Source organism: Colius striatus, chromosome 1, assembly GCF_028858725.1.
Source record: "Colius striatus isolate bColStr4 chromosome 1, bColStr4.1.hap1, whole genome shotgun sequence".
Lineage (NCBI taxonomy): Eukaryota > Metazoa > Chordata > Aves > Coliiformes > Coliidae > Colius > Colius striatus.
The window spans coordinates 150,456,076-150,472,452 of record NC_084759.1 but is presented as its reverse complement, the minus strand read 5'-3'; the positions used below and the strand labels follow the sequence as shown (position 1 = coordinate 150,472,452).

Sequence of the window (16,377 nt, the reverse complement as noted above, 5' to 3'; positions counted from 1 at the left end):
ACTCGTAGGATGGAGGCTTTGAGTTGCGGTGACAGCCCGACTGCCGCCCGCGCCCCCTCGGGGTCCCGCAGAACTTTCTCGGCAGGCGGGCTTCGCAGCCGTGGGGCAGGTGCTGCCTCCCCACACGGGCAGCCCCGTCCGCCCCTCCGGGAGCCCTCTTGGCCCCAGACGGGGCCGCCTCACCCCGGACGACGAGGGGAGAGGAGCCTCCGCCTGCCCGCGGCACTTACCGATGTCAGAGTTACAGAAGGCGTCCTGCGGGTGGATGGGGACGCAAGTGCAAGCCTCCACCACCAACTCCCGCAGACTCCAGCTGCAGAGGAACACGACGAGGAAGCTCAGCCACGCCGTCATGTTGCACTCCGGGTGCCTCCTCACTTCTGCAGAGCAGGAGGGCAGCCGCTCTTCTGTTCGCCTGACTTTACTGTCGCTTCCTAGCAGCTCTCACACCGCGGCCGCCTGCCTCCGTCCTTACACCGCTCCTCTCCCCGGCCTCGGCAGCGCAGCCTTCACTCAGCGGGACGGTGCAAGCCTGAGGGCAGGACAGGTCCTCGGCTCCCGGCAGCCGAGAGAGTACGGTACGACACGAGACGGAGCTGCACGGCGACCGGGCTGGAGCCGCGAGTTATAGTCCGGATCGCGCCCTCTCGAGCTCCGGGGGCGCCGCCGGCCTCGGCCAATGGGAGCCCCGCATTACCTCATCGGCGGGAGAGGCCAGCGGGACGGGGCGGGGCCGCGCCCGCCGCGCCTTATACGGAATGGTGCGGGCAGCGCCGCGCGCGGGCGGCCGCTGGCGCAGGTAACCGGCCCCGCGCCGAGGCGGGGGGGAGGCCCCGGTCTCGCACTGACAAGTCAGCCGGAGGCTTTCTCCTGCCGCCGCTGCCGCCGCGAGGGGATCAAACTCTTTAAACAGCAAATCCAAGCTGTACCTCCGCGACGTATCTGCGAGGATCCGTCCCGCGGCTGCTGGTGCTGTGGTGGTCCACCCCGCCCCCCCCCCCCCACCCCCCCCAGTCGGTGCTTTGGGTCAGAAAGGGGTCATAAACTGCTAAAACCGAGCTGGAAAAAGTAATGTCCTATATATCAGGCACCTGGAAAACACACGCGGGGTTTGCCGTTGGCTTGGAAAGCTTGGTCTGTTTCCCTCGAAACTCTCTCAGCTGTCTGCAAGCTGGTTTTAAACCGGGGAGGTGAAACAGTATTCTACAGGGCTTTGAGAAAGCGATCGGAAAATGAAAGGGGAGCTCAGTGTGTCGCTTCTTTTCCTCTCTCAGTAGGCAACAAAAAGAGGATAGAGAAAAAGAAGGACAAGACCTAGCTGAACCGTAAACCAGAGTTTCCTCCTGTGTTTTTTAATCCTGCCCGAATGCTGCTGCTTCTGTCACCACGCCATCACCACCCATCACTTCCACTTCTCGGGGCTTTGGGTCAGAAAGGGGTCATAAATTGCTAAAACTGAGCTGGAAAAAGCAATGTCCTATCTATCCAGGCACTCCCAACATTTAATCTCAAAGTATATTTTAGCAGAGCAGCTTTAGTGGAATTTATAGAAAAGTCATGTTTGTTTTGTTTTCCCTTATCCCCTTTTGGAACTGTAACTTTCTATCAGCTGTAGAAATGTAAATGTTATAGAAGAGCTGGGACTGTAAAGAAGGAGATTACCAGCTGCAAGATACAGGCAGTCTTATTATCCTGCAAAAGGGACTGAGGGGTGATTAATCACAGTATCAACCCAGTGTATATAATGTCAGAGTACTTTCCATGGGGTTTACAAGACTTAAGCATGTCTAGTTATAAATTATGCTGGTATTAAAGGCCAGAGACCAGCTGTCCTAAATTTCTAAGTAGTCAGCTAAGTCTTTAGATTTACAGTTCTGCTCGATCTGGGTGAAGCACAGCCTGCCTACACCTTTTCTTTAATCACACCGTCCATATAAAATTAAAACCTCCGGTCTTACGGAAACACAGGCTTTTATTTGCAGCATAGATACACAAATCTTCAAGATGGATGTTGCTAATAGAGATCAAGGTTATGATACTAACAATGGGACACGGAGATTCCTACCCTTACTGTGACACAGAGGAACTTTGCCTCACTGTGCTTCAAATCCCAATCTGTTTAATGGGGAGGATGGCAATGGGAGCTTCTCAGGAATGTGTATTTGTGAGCTCACTGTAAAAACTAGATGTTGTTGAGGTGCTAACGGGTCATATAAGTACATGTGAATCAGGGTACTAAACGGGACATTCAATTTAGACATGTCAGTGTCTGAATTGTTGGGCTCCAAATTGCAGTATGAGACACTCTATGCAAAGAAGCTTCCTAGGTACTTGGGCTGTCTGCTTAAGGTACTACAGCCAAAGTTGAACCCATCAGATTGGACTGTCATTTCAGTCCCACTGGGTATAAACAAGGAACAACTCCACTGACCTCAGCAGCGTAACACGGAAGAAAAATGAGGTGTGTCTGGCACTTTCATTTTTCTTTTGTTGTAAAAAGTTTGATATCACCAACAGCATGATACACCTGGTCTATCAACATCTCAAATCAGTATCTGAGAGAAGTGGAGTTATTCCATAACCCGACGCTGGTGTAAATGAGTTTGGCCCACATACAACTAGATGATAATCACAGCTCCAGCACCACCTCCCTTTGCTCTCTGGCCAAGTAACTCCTCTGAGTATGTTTCTTCATTTCTATAATTACACCTTTCTTGCATGTTCTAAGGACTATCAAGCTGATTGCTTTGTAATAGGCTTTAAAGATGCTGGGTGCTGTGTGAATGGTAAGAGTAACTATAATACACAGAGGCAGGAGGCATTGAGAGGACACTGAAAAACAAACCCTTCAGTCATCTTCTCAGTTTCTGAAAAGGGAGAGGAAGGGGGTTAGAAGTTACTGAAGTTACACAGAGCCTTCCAGGGCACAGAAGTGGCCCATTTACAGTGAGTAACATCGAGTCTGTGCTGAGTACAGGAACTAGTTCACTTTTCAGCAGGATGAAAAGGAGCACCACAGCTTGATCCAGTAGCAGGGAACATCTGTTTGGAAGGGATGGTGTGTAGGCTGGCTGTCTTCTATACTACTATTTGGGAGGTTATCCAAAAATTTTTTAATGCATATATTGGCATTACCAGTAATGACGGTACCTGGGTTCAGTCAGTTAGGACTTGGCTGACTCACCTGCTCTTTTGACAGTTAGATATTTTTCAAAGAGATGAATTTCTCCATAGTAGTGGGGCTGCAGGTTCTTGAACCAGCACTGCATCCTGTATAGTAATAACAATATTTATTTGCCACTTAAAGGGTACATTTCATACACAGAAAACTTTATTTTTGTAAATCATAGGTAAATAATACTCAGGAAAGCTCAATCTGGCCAGTGGCCTGCTGGGAGGCCTTGGTTAAGCCATATAACCTGCCTGTACATTCATTTTACCATCTGTAAATAGTGATGTCGTATATTATTCTCTGAGAATATCTATTAGATATTTGATATTAGCCTCTCTTCTTTGAGACCTACCAGTAAAGTGCACTCTGGAAGAGCCAGGTGGGGGGTTCTGAGTGTTTGTTTATATGAGAAAACATTGATAATGATGTCAAAGTAACTCAGAAAGTCAAGGAAGGACCTGAAAGGAGAACTCTGTCTGAATTCCCACTCTGTGCCCTGTCTGCATGGGAGAAACTGCAAAGGGGAAAAATAAAATGAAAACTAGCATTCAACTCCTTTGCCCAGATAAAACTGTAAGCCTTATATGGCCATAAAAAAAGGAAAAAAAAGGTAGCAGAGAAAGGAGAAAATAAAGACCTTGATCTTCATATGAGAAAATTAGAGTTCACATTTGGTGAATGTCACCAAATAAAGAAATCTGTTATTCCAGTCCTCCATCAAGAACATGTTGTTCAACACGGCGAAGGACCTCTCTGCTTTCCCGGGCAGCCACACTGTTTCATGCTGTGATCTTGTCAGATCCCACAAGCTAAGCATGACTGGGTTCGGGTCAGCAGTTGTTGTGAAAGCTCCCCGGGAAAGCCACGCGGTGCAGGTGGTGTTGGCTGAGCAGGGCGACCTTCTCCGCTGCGTCCCGCGTGGATGTGCGGAGGCAGTGCTAGGGGGCACTGCGCGGCAAGAGATGGTCGCCTTAGAGGTTAGTTTTGTTTTGCGGGCGAGGCTGGATTCCTTGCAGTATCTAAAGAACTGAGTCTTTGGAAAAGGAAGATGTTAGGCTGGATGTCTTAGTGAAATTTCCAGAGAGAGAACTGCCTTCTGCCTTCAGTTTACATCGCAGCATAGTAACAATATCATTTTCTTTCTGTAAGTCCTGCTTGTGGCTGGAAAGGACCATCCTGGAGCTAGCTGCAGGGATTGAGATAAAAGCGCTTTGGGGTATTCCTTCAAGAGGCATAAGGTGTTGCTGTAAATGAGCTAAAGGCATATTCACTTCCCTTGTGATCACGTTTCATTGTGAGGGACTTTGGCTGCTTCTGAACTGACAAAACCATCTGAAAACAAGTAGTACAGAGAGGCTTCATCAAACTACAGGAGCTGCTGGCCAAAAAAACAGAGGGGATTGGAGAGAGAGAGAGCAAAGAAAGGTAGGAAGAGTGGAATGAAAGAAGGAAGGGAACAAAGGAGAGGAGGGGGGGAAAGAAATCCATCCAACTACCACTACCAGAAGAAAAAAAAACCCTTGTCACATGTAGTGTCTGAAAACAGCTCATCACTAGACTTTAACTGGCTTAAAACTGAGCATGGCATGAATGCAGTCAGGAGACTTCAGCCTGCAATTCAAACAGTCCTGCCACCTCTTTAACAATATATTAATTTTAAATGCTTCCGAAATATGGGCATTTTTCCCTTTAACTTTTCCACAGTAACTTGACTCTATTTGTGAGCGTGGAGTCCTGCCATAAGCATTCTAAACTATCTGGCTGCCAAGTTGCTCAAAAGCCTCCTCTTGTCCTAAAAACTTCTCTTTTTTTGTTTCTGAAGTCGTCAATTCTGATATCTTTTACACCAGCTCAGCGTCACACCCTTTAGGAGATACCATTGCTTTTATGCAGCAGGTGGGAAATGATAGGTGCTTTCCTAGGAGCCATCTGATATCCCTTTTTTATAGCACACTCACCCCATGTCTCATAGGGCAGTACTGAATGGTTATGCATTGCATTAGCAAAAGATATTTCCTGATTACCTGTTTCTTTTTCAGAATGTCTGGGGTTGGGTTTTTTTCTGACATTGCCCTTTGAGAAGACTGGTTTGTTTTAAACGTTTGTATTTGCTACAATTTACAAGTGCAAAAAAGGCTGGAAAAAACTCCTCTATTATTTCCTCCATTTTATCATTGAACTTCATAAGCTACTTAAAATAAGAAGATTCTTCCTTAAAAAAAAGTCTCTGACTCTATAAATACATATGAAAAAAAAATTCATTTGATCTCTTTCTCAGAGGTTGCAAAGGAATTATGTCACCTTCCTGTCTGCAAGCCAGACATAGGTAACACTCTGTTCCATTCCCAAGCTTTTAATTAAAGATACACCATTAAACCTTCATCAGCTCTAACGGTTCTATACTGTGTTCAGTCTTCGAGGATCCTTTACAGATGGTGCTTACAGAGAGCGCCCAGCCTGAGAGCAGACCATAGAGACGTGACGCCAGGAGTATTACATTATAAAGGACTGTAGAATGTGAAATCACCCTCTTGGTAGTGCAAGGATCCTCCAATCAGGCCGTGATGTGGCATCAACTGCAGAAGGGCAACCAGGAAATATCTTTTAACAGCCTTATCAAACTGAAAATGTTTCCTGCACGTGACTGTGCTCTTTGGCCCCAATCCAGCAAAACACTAAGGCACATGTTCAACTTTAAGCACACAAAATGCTCTGCTGAAGTCAACAGGACCATTTACATGCACAAAGTTAAATATAAGCTTAAGTGCATTTCTGGATCGGGGCCAAAGGGCTCTGTACCATGCAGGGTTCAAGCCAGGAGGCTGTGATCAGATGGTCTAATGGAGTCTGGTGGGGGGAGGACACGACGTGATTTGCTTGGCTCTACCTGCCTGTGCCTTATTCCAAGCAATTAATTTTCTCGCATTTCTGTTTATAATAAGGTGGGTTTTTTTCCATTTCTCTTGCTTTGCTTTCATGCTGCTCTAGCCATTTCGAAATTGAAGTTTTTGTTTTTCTTTTTTAAGCCCTTCTAAACTGCATCAATAGCTTTAAGTGACTGAACAAAGAGATTTCAAATAGATGAAGTGCTTTAAATGGTAATAAGAGCTGGTGTTCCCAGAGCTTTGGAGGCTTGCACTAGGCAGAGAAGAGAGTGAGAGCGATTGAAAATCACTATTCTGTTGTTCCTTTGTATGAACTGGTTTCTGGCTTATGCAATGCACAGTAATTAAAATGACTGGGATGCCTCACATTTTTAAGAGAGCTTTAAGGCAGCTCTGTGGCATTGTGGCCAGCAGAGTTCATGAGCAGATTCATGGCTGCAACTGAGGTTTGACATACCTATCAGCATAACTTGAAGAAGACAATACCTCCGTAGAGGCCTTGGAGGGGAATTTGATGAAGAAGGGGTAGACACAGAAAAGCAGTAACATATGTTACCTGCATCAGACCCATGAGCAGCTATGGGGCAAGCCTTCCTTTCAGTGAGATGAGAGCCTGAAGGTTGATGTGGTCATCAGAGATGTCATTGCTTTCTTTCACTGGAGCCTTAGCGTCCTGCCTAAATTCAAGTGTGGACAGCACTTAACACGTTCTCTCTCTCACTATAATATCAGTTATTCATAGTGCTTCCTCCTAGTTACCGTCTCTTTTTGCAAGAGAGGGTTTGCATTTGAGTACAGGCCACTGCAGCCACTGGGTGTATTTGTGGGAATCCAAGAGACAATAATCCTGTATCTCCTTGACCATCCTGAAGCTAGCAGAGCTGCAATCCCTCCTTATGCAGTAGACCAGTCAGTCCTTAGGATGTGTCTTTGATTTTAAAGCATGTTGGAATCCTCTGAAATCATCATACTTGTGAAAAGCAGAAACAGCAGCACCCGGGGCCTGTCGTTCCTCTTTTTGTTGCATTAATGAGCCTGGAGATGGTGTCATGCTGTTAGGTCTGGAGGAATGGTCTTCTCTTCACTTGAAGAACAGGTGCAGTTGCAGGAAAAGTTCTCTCTTGCCTGTCCTTGCACAACCTGAAAAATTTCCTGCAAGAATAAGCCAGTCACTTCATCACCATAGTCCAGCTGTTACTAGTTTCTCACCTGTAACAGCAAATAAGATGTTACTTACAAAAACAGTCTCTAATGATGAGGATAGTGTTCCAGCAGAGAACAAACTCAGCGATTCCTGTCATACATGTCAGCATATGGGTGTCAAAAGTGAGAAGCAGTTCCTCTGTGTGGAGATCCCAACAGAGATTGTTGCCTTGGCCCAGGACTTTTAAAATCCACATTGAGTTTTTCAATGCTTTTGTTCCTGTGTTCCCAAGTCAATGCCGTGTTCTAAACAGCAGCTGACTGCTCACACTCATGGCAGAGCCTTCCCACACAGACTCATGGTCCCAGCCAGTAAAAGCTGGAGGATTTCTGATGTGAGATTTCAAGGACAGATCTCTTTCTTCTCTGAAGCAAAAGGCAGCACTTCTGTTTCCTCACTCCTTTGGAATTTTTCTCCATAAATTTTGTCTCACAGTGTGAGAAAAGTGATGAGGAGATGGTAGATCTGCAGCCTGGAGTGAAGAATCAGTCATTGTTCATTGTCTTGCTCTTCCTGAGGGAAGAGTAATATATTCATCAAAGGACCTTTTCAGGTTGGCAGTGTGAGTTCCACACCTAATGTATTAACGTCAGGAGTGAAAAAGATCAGTGTTTGATTTAGCACAGATGTGTGAAAATGGTATTCTTTCTCCACTGAACAGAGCGAACAATCTACAGGCCCTGTTCCCCTTTAATCTGAATGCCCTGGGCTATCCCTTAGTGGTGACTTTATATGTGCTCCTGAGGGGTGGTTCGGTGAGGGGCACAGAAGTATGGAAAGACAGCACAGTGTAATTATAGAACCTTTCTGTTCATTTAGCCCGGGTCTCATTGTGAGTGATAATGGGCAGCAAGAGTTAATCTGCAACCAGATGCAGCAAGGCTGGCAGCGATGCCAAGAAAAAGGAACAGAGTGAACTTCCTCTGTTTTTCCTTTGCATTGAATGAAAGCATCTCTACCAGCGACTGTAGGGCTAGGATTATGACCACATGCTTTATTAGCAGAAGCTTAAAAAAACAACACCCTATGTTGACAGAGTTCAGCTCCTTTTTATTTTAACTCAGATGGCAGCAAGAGCAACATAGTAGCTCTTAGTGGGGCTGCTTTTGGGAAGGGGAGGCACTCTGTGTGGGTAAATGTGCTTGCACTCCACCAATACTAAAAGGTCTTCCAGTACATAGCAGAGGCAGCAATGAGAACAACCCAGAGCCAGCATGAACCAGGAAGGTGTCCAATGTATGTACAGATTATGTAACAGGCGTTGATCTATGAAGGTACCAAAGCTTAAACATGTTCCATGAGGAAAAAAACACCTCTCTGTACCTCTTAGTGCCAGCAAATCTCTCACAGGGGTTTGGCATTAGCCCATGTGCCCTGCTGTGGAAGCCTGGAGTGCTCCAGTACAGTGGTTCATCACAAATGCTAAGAGACTCTAAAGGTACTGAACATTTTTAGTGGTAGCAGGTGTCACAACACTAAATACAGCACATTCTCCTCTCTCCTCTCCTCTGGCGACTGTTGTGCCTACGGCTGACATTTGGCTGAAGGGTTGCTCCACAGCATATCTCCCATTCTTGCAATCTCTCAGTACCCACAGTAGTGATTTTAAGCAGTGCTTAAGAAGAGGTTGAATTCTCACCACACAAGCTAGGGAGACAAGGGGAGCTCTCCCTAGACACAAGTGCTCTCAGTGTAAAAGTTCTACAGTACATGGGAGAGATCTACAGTTTTACTCATGGGATAATTCATGGAAAACAACCAACACAGAGTTGGAGCAAAAGCAGTTTCTACTAACAGAGAAGTAGCTCTCCAGCAGACTTTCTGCAGCACTCAAGAGTATGAAAGCAGATTAGCATTTAATGTATTTTCATTTAAGCCGTGTCTTCATGTTATGTAGATTACAACTTAGCATTTTTTAAACAAAATCTCTCAATTCAAGTTCAGTAGAACACCCATAACCCCAGTGAGAGAGAGAAAAGGGAAGGGAGAGGTGGAGGTCTGCTAAATGCCCACAAATCCTTAGTGCATCTAGAATAGAAAGTCTGGTCTCCCTTATCTCACGGAATAGCTATTGATATACCTTCCAAAGGCATTTCAATTCTCTTTCCCGTTGTTCAGATTAAATGATCTATTGCTGGAGAAAACCTTCTCCCACTAACGGTTACATGAAGTCACTTTTGTTTCAAAGAATTTATTGTGCCAAAGAAGCAGGATCATCAAAAAGAGCACAGTTTGCCTCATGGAAGGAGAAGGAAGGGGCTAGGAAGAGAATTTTTTACTTCATTTGAAATTGGTTTCCCCATCCAGAATAAACCTTCACCTCTGAACATCATATATAATGGCAACTTAGCCTAGAGGGGCTAGTGTAGCATTAGCTGTGCATGGCTGTAAGCAAATAGCACCGCAGAGAGCTGGCTGGAGGAAGCAAAGGAAACAAAAGCTTATTCCCAGTGAATGCGAGAGCATTTCCTTCTCCTTGTAGAGACAGAACCCAGCTCCTGAGCTTAGACAATGCCTCCAACTCCCTTAAGGTGTTCCCACAAGTATCAGTGCAATTCTTAATTTTTTTTTCCCCCTGAAACTATACTCTGAAGGACAGGCAGACACAACCATTCAGTTTTATTTTGAGGAAAAAGGCCTTTGAGAATAGGAGGGAGAAGAGAAGCTGGTGCCACAAAAAAAACCACCCCAACTATTCCATCAGGCATTTCTGGGAAGGAGGAGGGAGAGCAACTTTTAAAGCCGTGCCTATGGCTGCATGCAAGGGAGAGTTCTCAAAGGATTCCCTTAATCAGATTCTGCAGAAGATAGACTGTCTCCCTGTAATTCACTCCATGTCTTATTCTAAGGCCATATGCTCTGGTCATACAAAGATTTACAGCCTAAGATTTACTGGCCTCGGAGAATCTGAAAGAATTATGTAAGAAATCATGTTCTGTGATATCTGAGGCCTCACACAGCCGTGCTTTCTAAAGACTGCTTCTGACTCGATATATGGCCTTTCCAGGGCTTTGTAAGCCCTTCTGAGGAAGAGGGAAGGGGAGAAAAAGGGGGAGCTGCTGATCATTGCCATATGCGAGAAGCATCCCTGTCTGCACGTGGGTGTGACGTCCATGTTGTCACAGAGGCTGAGCTCTGCACAGCCCCCCTGTTTCCTGTTTCCAGTCAGCAACTTGCTGGTGAAGCAGGAATCCCGTATCACTCTGTACTGCAGTTACAAAAGAGCAAAATGATGGCCAGTGGAGGGGGAAGGGGTGGGGGAAATCCTCTTAAATAGCCATGTAGGATGTCTAGGCAGGGATGTAAGCCAAGAGTCCTCAGAGGCAGTAGAATAAGTAGGAGTTTAGCAAACAAGCATTTTCTTTCTTTGACTAGTGTTCCTCAGAGACCTCAGCTCTCCAGTTCTCAGAGCTAATTTTAGCTATTTGCGGTTGGCCTGTTCCTAATGTCCCTTTCCTATCTCTCACATACACTGAACCTTGGAATACTCTCTGTGGGCTGACAGATGACGTGAAAACCTCTAATCTGCAGGTCAAATATAAAAAATGAAGTGGGAATCAGGAAACTGGAAGCAGGATTTGCTTTTTTTTTCCAAATAAGGGATATATATTCATATTAGAAGTTCTTAGCATACCAAGTTTGTGGGTTTGGGTTTTTTTAATATATGAGGGGAATGACTTATTCTTGAAAATTTTATGGTAACCACCAGAGATGTTATCATCCCATGGACACTGCCTTTCCTGTGCAGATTATGACTGATATGCTTTCATTATTTATTGGCACTGCTCTTCTGTAGGAAAACCAAAACCACATTGTCCCAAACACTGTGCTGATATATAACAGGCAGAACAAGTCCCTGCTAAAGGGCATAGAGTACATGTTAGGCAGGGATTGAAATGAAAACAGTGGCAATAAAGCCAAGTGACACCAAGAGTGAAGAGCTTGCTGTATGTGGCATTCACATTGCAGAGGCCGTGTTCGTGAAAGTCTGAGTCTTACTTGCTTCACATTCCTGTGATAATTTGATGTTAATGCTTTATCTTCCTCAAAATCTGCTATACAGTCTGTGATGAATTTGGTGTCCAGAGGCACCACAGGATACAAAAGGAAGGTAAAAGGTTTAGGACAACTCCTGTTTAACCCAGTTTTCACAGATAGCACTTTTCTTCCCCTAAATTTCTTGTGGATTCCTTCTCCCGATCTACAGACTTTCCTAATAATCCCTGGACAGATGGACACAGTCATGTGAGACCTTGAAGCTATCTGTTTTGGAGGAGTAATGGGTGTGGTACCATGGACGTGGCCAAATATATGTGTTGCCCTTCACAGAGAAGCTCACTGTCCTCCAAAGACTGAATATCAACAAAATCCTTCCTGTGGGGACTTCCAGCTCTGCCCAAGCCAGCTGTAAATTCCTTTGAGGCTGAGACTAAGAAAACTGGAATCCTGGGAGGACCTTGGTACGGTCACAAAATCGTTTCCACTGAGCCTTCCCAAAAATATGGTTTCTTTGACCCAGGAATGTGAGCTTTATAACAATGGCATAGCTGAAATCCCAGACCATTGGCATTAACTAGTATTAGCTTATTATCTCCTTGTGCTCCGTCTGTCTCTCCTAATATGACAATTGTTGTCCTTTTGGGAGATAGACTGTCTTTTTGTTCCATTTTTGTGTAGCACCTGGCACAATGGGGATGCTAGTATTTGAGTGGGCATCTGCCTCCCAAATAAAATAAAACAAACTAGTGAGGCTCCTATTTTCTCTGTCTGCTGCGCTCTTTTTGAGTTAATTTCTCTCGGAGTGAATAATCATAAAGCATCTGAGTTAGCATGGCAGAGCTAATGGCCTTCGGCCAGGAAATGGCTGAGAAGCTGGGGAAACAAAGACTGAGGTATAAATTGCTGTAGCTCAGTGGAACAGAAGCCATGGACAGGTACAGAGTGGCTGAAGCAAGAGACAGCAGAAAGGTAGCTGTGTACACAGAGAGATACTCAGCCGGTCCCAACAAAGCTGGAAGAAAACTATATTTGCTCAAAGGCAGGTGAAGGTGCAGCCCTTCAAATCCAGGACGGTTGGCCACTTTGACCTCAGGACCTACCAGCTGCCTCCTTGCTTGCCAGGCACAGTGGTTTTGCACTCTGTCCATCACCATCTGCTTGTCTTTTTTTAATGGGAGTGGTGCCTACCAGTTGTCACCCCCAGCAGGAACCAGTCTGTGACATTTCTTTATGCTTCTTTGCATGATACAGTTTCTTTTCTGAACATTTGCAGACTTCCGCTTTTAAACGCAGAGGTTCTGGAAGGATGTAACACCTCTTGTAGCAAATACACTCCCCAAAAGCCTTCTTCATGATGTTGTGGCCCCAACTGTCAACAGTCTTCGCTCCAAGGATGGAGAATCCCATCCAGGGCTCCCTCTCCTGCCTGTGGTGTCTCTGAAGCAGTAAAGTCTCCAACAAGCAGCCAGCCAGAATAGCCACCAGGGAAGGTCATGGCAAGAGAGGGGAGGAAGAGTGGCTGCACCACCTTGTGTTCCAGGCACATTTAATTGGCAGATGGTCCCTAAGAGGTGTCAGATCCTGGTATATGTTTAGGGTAGGTTCTGGGCTATTTGTACTCACACTGATAGAGGTAAGGTAAAATGATGCAGCTACAGCCAGCTCCAAGAGACTTTCCTTCTTCTCACCGACTGAATGGAACAGAGGACTCAGCCCTACATTACACCACTTATACACACTGACTTTTCTGCCTCTTCCTACCTGCCAATGTAAGAGAGTGGACATTTCAGCAAAATCACCACAGGGTCATTTTTCCTCACCTCCAGGGTGAGGAAAAAGGCAGATAAAGAAGAGCCAGGTGGTATGCTTGCTCTGCTCATGCTATGCCTTGCATCCTAAACTGGATCCACAAACTGACATCAATGATCTTATTCCCTTCTGCTCCCATGAAATACACACAGGCACGGAAGAAGGGAAGGTTGTCAGGGCTGCTCTCAGTTCTAAAGCAGCCCTTTGGCAGGACTGGACCTTTTTTTCCTTTTTTTTTTCCCTTTTTTTTCTTTTTTCCCTCTCTTCTTTGTTTTTTCTTTCTTTTTTTTTTCTCTTCTTTTTTTTTTTCTCTTCTTTTTTTTCCCAGATGAGAAGCTGGTCAACACCACCCCTAAATTCACCTCCACCCCCAAACAGCTGTTTTGCCAAAGGGTGGAGAAGCAGGCCTCCTGATTGAGGGTGGAGCAGTTTGAGGGGAGGAAAGCAGTGACTTCACTTTTTATTAAGTAATAGCAGAGCAGGGTGTGCGTCACTCTGAAAAACAAGACTTTGGGTGGGGGCAAAGGCTTTCTGAGGCATGTTATGGATGGAGCCTTCCCCTTTGTGGGAAATGAGCAGAACACACCATCCTGAAGAGGGAATTCATAAAGTCAAAGATGTAGTAGATTAGACTACACTCTCATTTAAGGGGACTCAAGAAGAGCACTGATGTGAAAGGCCATGTAATGGCAAAGGTGGTTTGGGATAGGCTTTAGGAAACATTTTCCTCTGGCAGGGATAAAGAAGCCTGGGAATAGATCAAATTCTTGTGAATAAAATGTGTGTGAGAGTGGGCTGGAGAGCTGCATCCAGCCTTTGGCCAAAGCATAGCAGGGCAGGGCAGCATCAGGAAAAGGATTGCTGCCTGCTTACCTTGGAACCTAGTCAGCCTTGTCTAGACCACCAGTGCCACCACAGCTCAAAATGGCCCTGCAGTCTTCTCTTACTCTTGTCATTGGCCCAGTCTCTGTAAGGGATCTGAAGCTCAGAGTGTATCTGGCTTGTCCCTTCCATGGTGTCAACACACTATTTACTATGCAAACGGAGCAGCTCTGGCGAATTTTATACCAGGGAGGATTCTTGGTCTGGCAAGGAAATTTGTTGTAGACAGAATGGACCTCCTCAAGCAGCACATGATGGTCAGCCTCCATGAGAGCAAACAGTGCTAGGATCTATGTACAAATACCATGGGGGGTGATGGCAGAATAGCCAAAGCTGTCTCACAGAGAATTAGCTGCAAGGGAATAGCTGTTCTTAGATTGGTAACAAACTCTTCTGAGTCCTGTACTAGTGAACCGAGTGTTGCAAGATCTGGACCTATCTCCCCAGATTATCATTTCCCTGCAGCTGACTCTTGTATGGGTAGTCTTGGACCAGTCTGTAGCTGCACTGCCTTCTCCCTGATTCAGTTGGCTTTTGCCAGTCCTGACTACTTCTGAATGAGCCTCTCAGGCTCAAGAGCAGTCTGGTATGTTAGAGATCATTCCAGGCTGTTCTCACCATCATAAGAGTTAAAAGCAATCTTAGACTCCAAAGGCTGCAAAAGTAACAAATATTTTCATACTGCTTATACTGTTTATATTGCTCTGAAAGCACTGTCTCAAGAGTGGCCATCAGAACAGAAACTGTTTAATGAGTGGCCATGAGCTGGCTGTAAAAAGCCTTCCCGATGGCTCTGGACAATGCTGATGGCATGATCTCAGTGTACCTCTGGGAACATAACCAAAGCCACCTCTTTCCTCTCCTAGTCCTCACAGGTTGAAACTCTGAACACCTTGACATCATCTTTCAGAGACATGACACTGGGGGAGCACACCTACTTAGCATTCCTCTTGCTAGCACAGGTGCTGAAATGTGGTACACTGGTACTTGCATGTGTTTCACTTGTTGGATAATTACCCAGGACCTTGCTGGCATGTGCTTCACTTGTTGAATAATTACAGAGGATCTTGCCTGTGCACGTTTGACCTATCTAAAAGTCCAGGCTGTTGCATGAAGACTTAAATGAGTAATTTGTATCAGTTTCCTACATACTGCAACACATATGGTAAGCATGTCTCAGATGCAGCCAAGAATTCAGGGTCTGCTTAGTAGAGGTGTTAAAAAACTTCTAAGCTGTCAAGTGTTCAGGACCTTTATCTATCTTTTTCCTATATATAAACTGAAACCTCATTTTTGTGGTACCACCTCACATCAGCTCCTCATGCAGACATTAGCTAGAGACTCACCAAGTCTGCAAAGAACCCAAGCACAAGCAATAATCTGCTTTCCTCACTCCTGCCTCAAGTATATGAGAGGAGAAAGACAAAAAAAAAATGAAGGATGCAATAAATGTACCCCTTCTGCCAGACTGATTGACAGCTGCAAAGCAGTTCAATTTTTAAGGGTCACTAATGAACAGAATTTTGTGTTCCCACTCCTAACCTGAGAAAATTAAATTAACTGAGTGTTCAGTGCTTCCTTGCTCACAAATCATAAATGGCTTAGCAGAACAGCACCCTTTTGGAGATAAAGAAGAGAAGGACAAAAGAACATAATCAAAATAACAGGCATCCAGCAACTCCCCCAGCAATGCTTGCCAAAATCCTCTCTTATTACTTGCTGATGCAACTGCTATGGCAGACCATTGCTTCCCCCTGCTCTAGCTCCCTCACAGCTGACAGCTTAGGGATAGTGCCACTTGTTGGGTAGCAAAGGCTGCTGCAGAGCTGGAGGTGAGCTGGGGTGGGAACCCCAGACCAGTCCCTCTGGCTTCCTGTTTCTCATAGCATTCTACCTCTTTTAGCAGCTCCTCTCACTGGCTCCAGTTAAGCATCCTCCATCCCCTGTGGTTCCTGCAAACAACTCCTAGTCTTTTGGGTCTTGGATTTTTGTTACTCAAAGACAACTTCTTAAACAAACTTTCCTAGCCCTCTAGTTTGCTGTATTTTTACCTCCTGAGACTACAAACGGTTACATGAAGAGAAGGGTGATCATCTATTATAGGCGCAGCTAGTCCCAACCTTTCTCTTACTAAAATTCATATTATCCTCATTTTTATGATGAGATTATTGCTATTTTCTTACACAAATCCTTCCATGTGCACTACCATATAAAAGTCAGAATGTCTAGGTATCCCAGTACCTTTTCCCTCCAACTGAGGCCAGCAGAGTAGTCTTGCCTTTCTAGTTCTCCATCCCTCTGAGCCTGGCAGGCCAACAAAACATAAAGCAAGACACAGTGTCTGAGTTAATTCTTTGTGTCTTGAGGTCAACTTGAGCATCTCATCAAGATTCATCAAAAAATAATAGTTGTCCTATATAAGCCTC

At 45.3% G+C, this 16,377-nt stretch overlaps 2 protein-coding genes across 2 annotated transcripts in view; one reads left to right on the top strand and one right to left on the bottom strand.

Moving 5' to 3' along the window:
* The window catches only part of TIMP3 (TIMP metallopeptidase inhibitor 3), a 38,569-nt gene extending 37,943 nt beyond the window's left edge, over window positions 1–626 (bottom strand). Inside the window, exon 1 of the mRNA XM_062011836.1 lies at window positions 231–626. Coding sequence (XP_061867820.1) covers window positions 231–354 — 124 coding nt within the window. The 5' untranslated portion in view covers window positions 355–626. The remainder of the gene's footprint in view (window positions 1–230) is intronic.
* The window catches only part of SYN3 (synapsin III), a 176,760-nt gene that overhangs the window by 86,505 nt on the left and 73,878 nt on the right, over window positions 1–16,377 (top strand). The window lies entirely within an intron of this gene.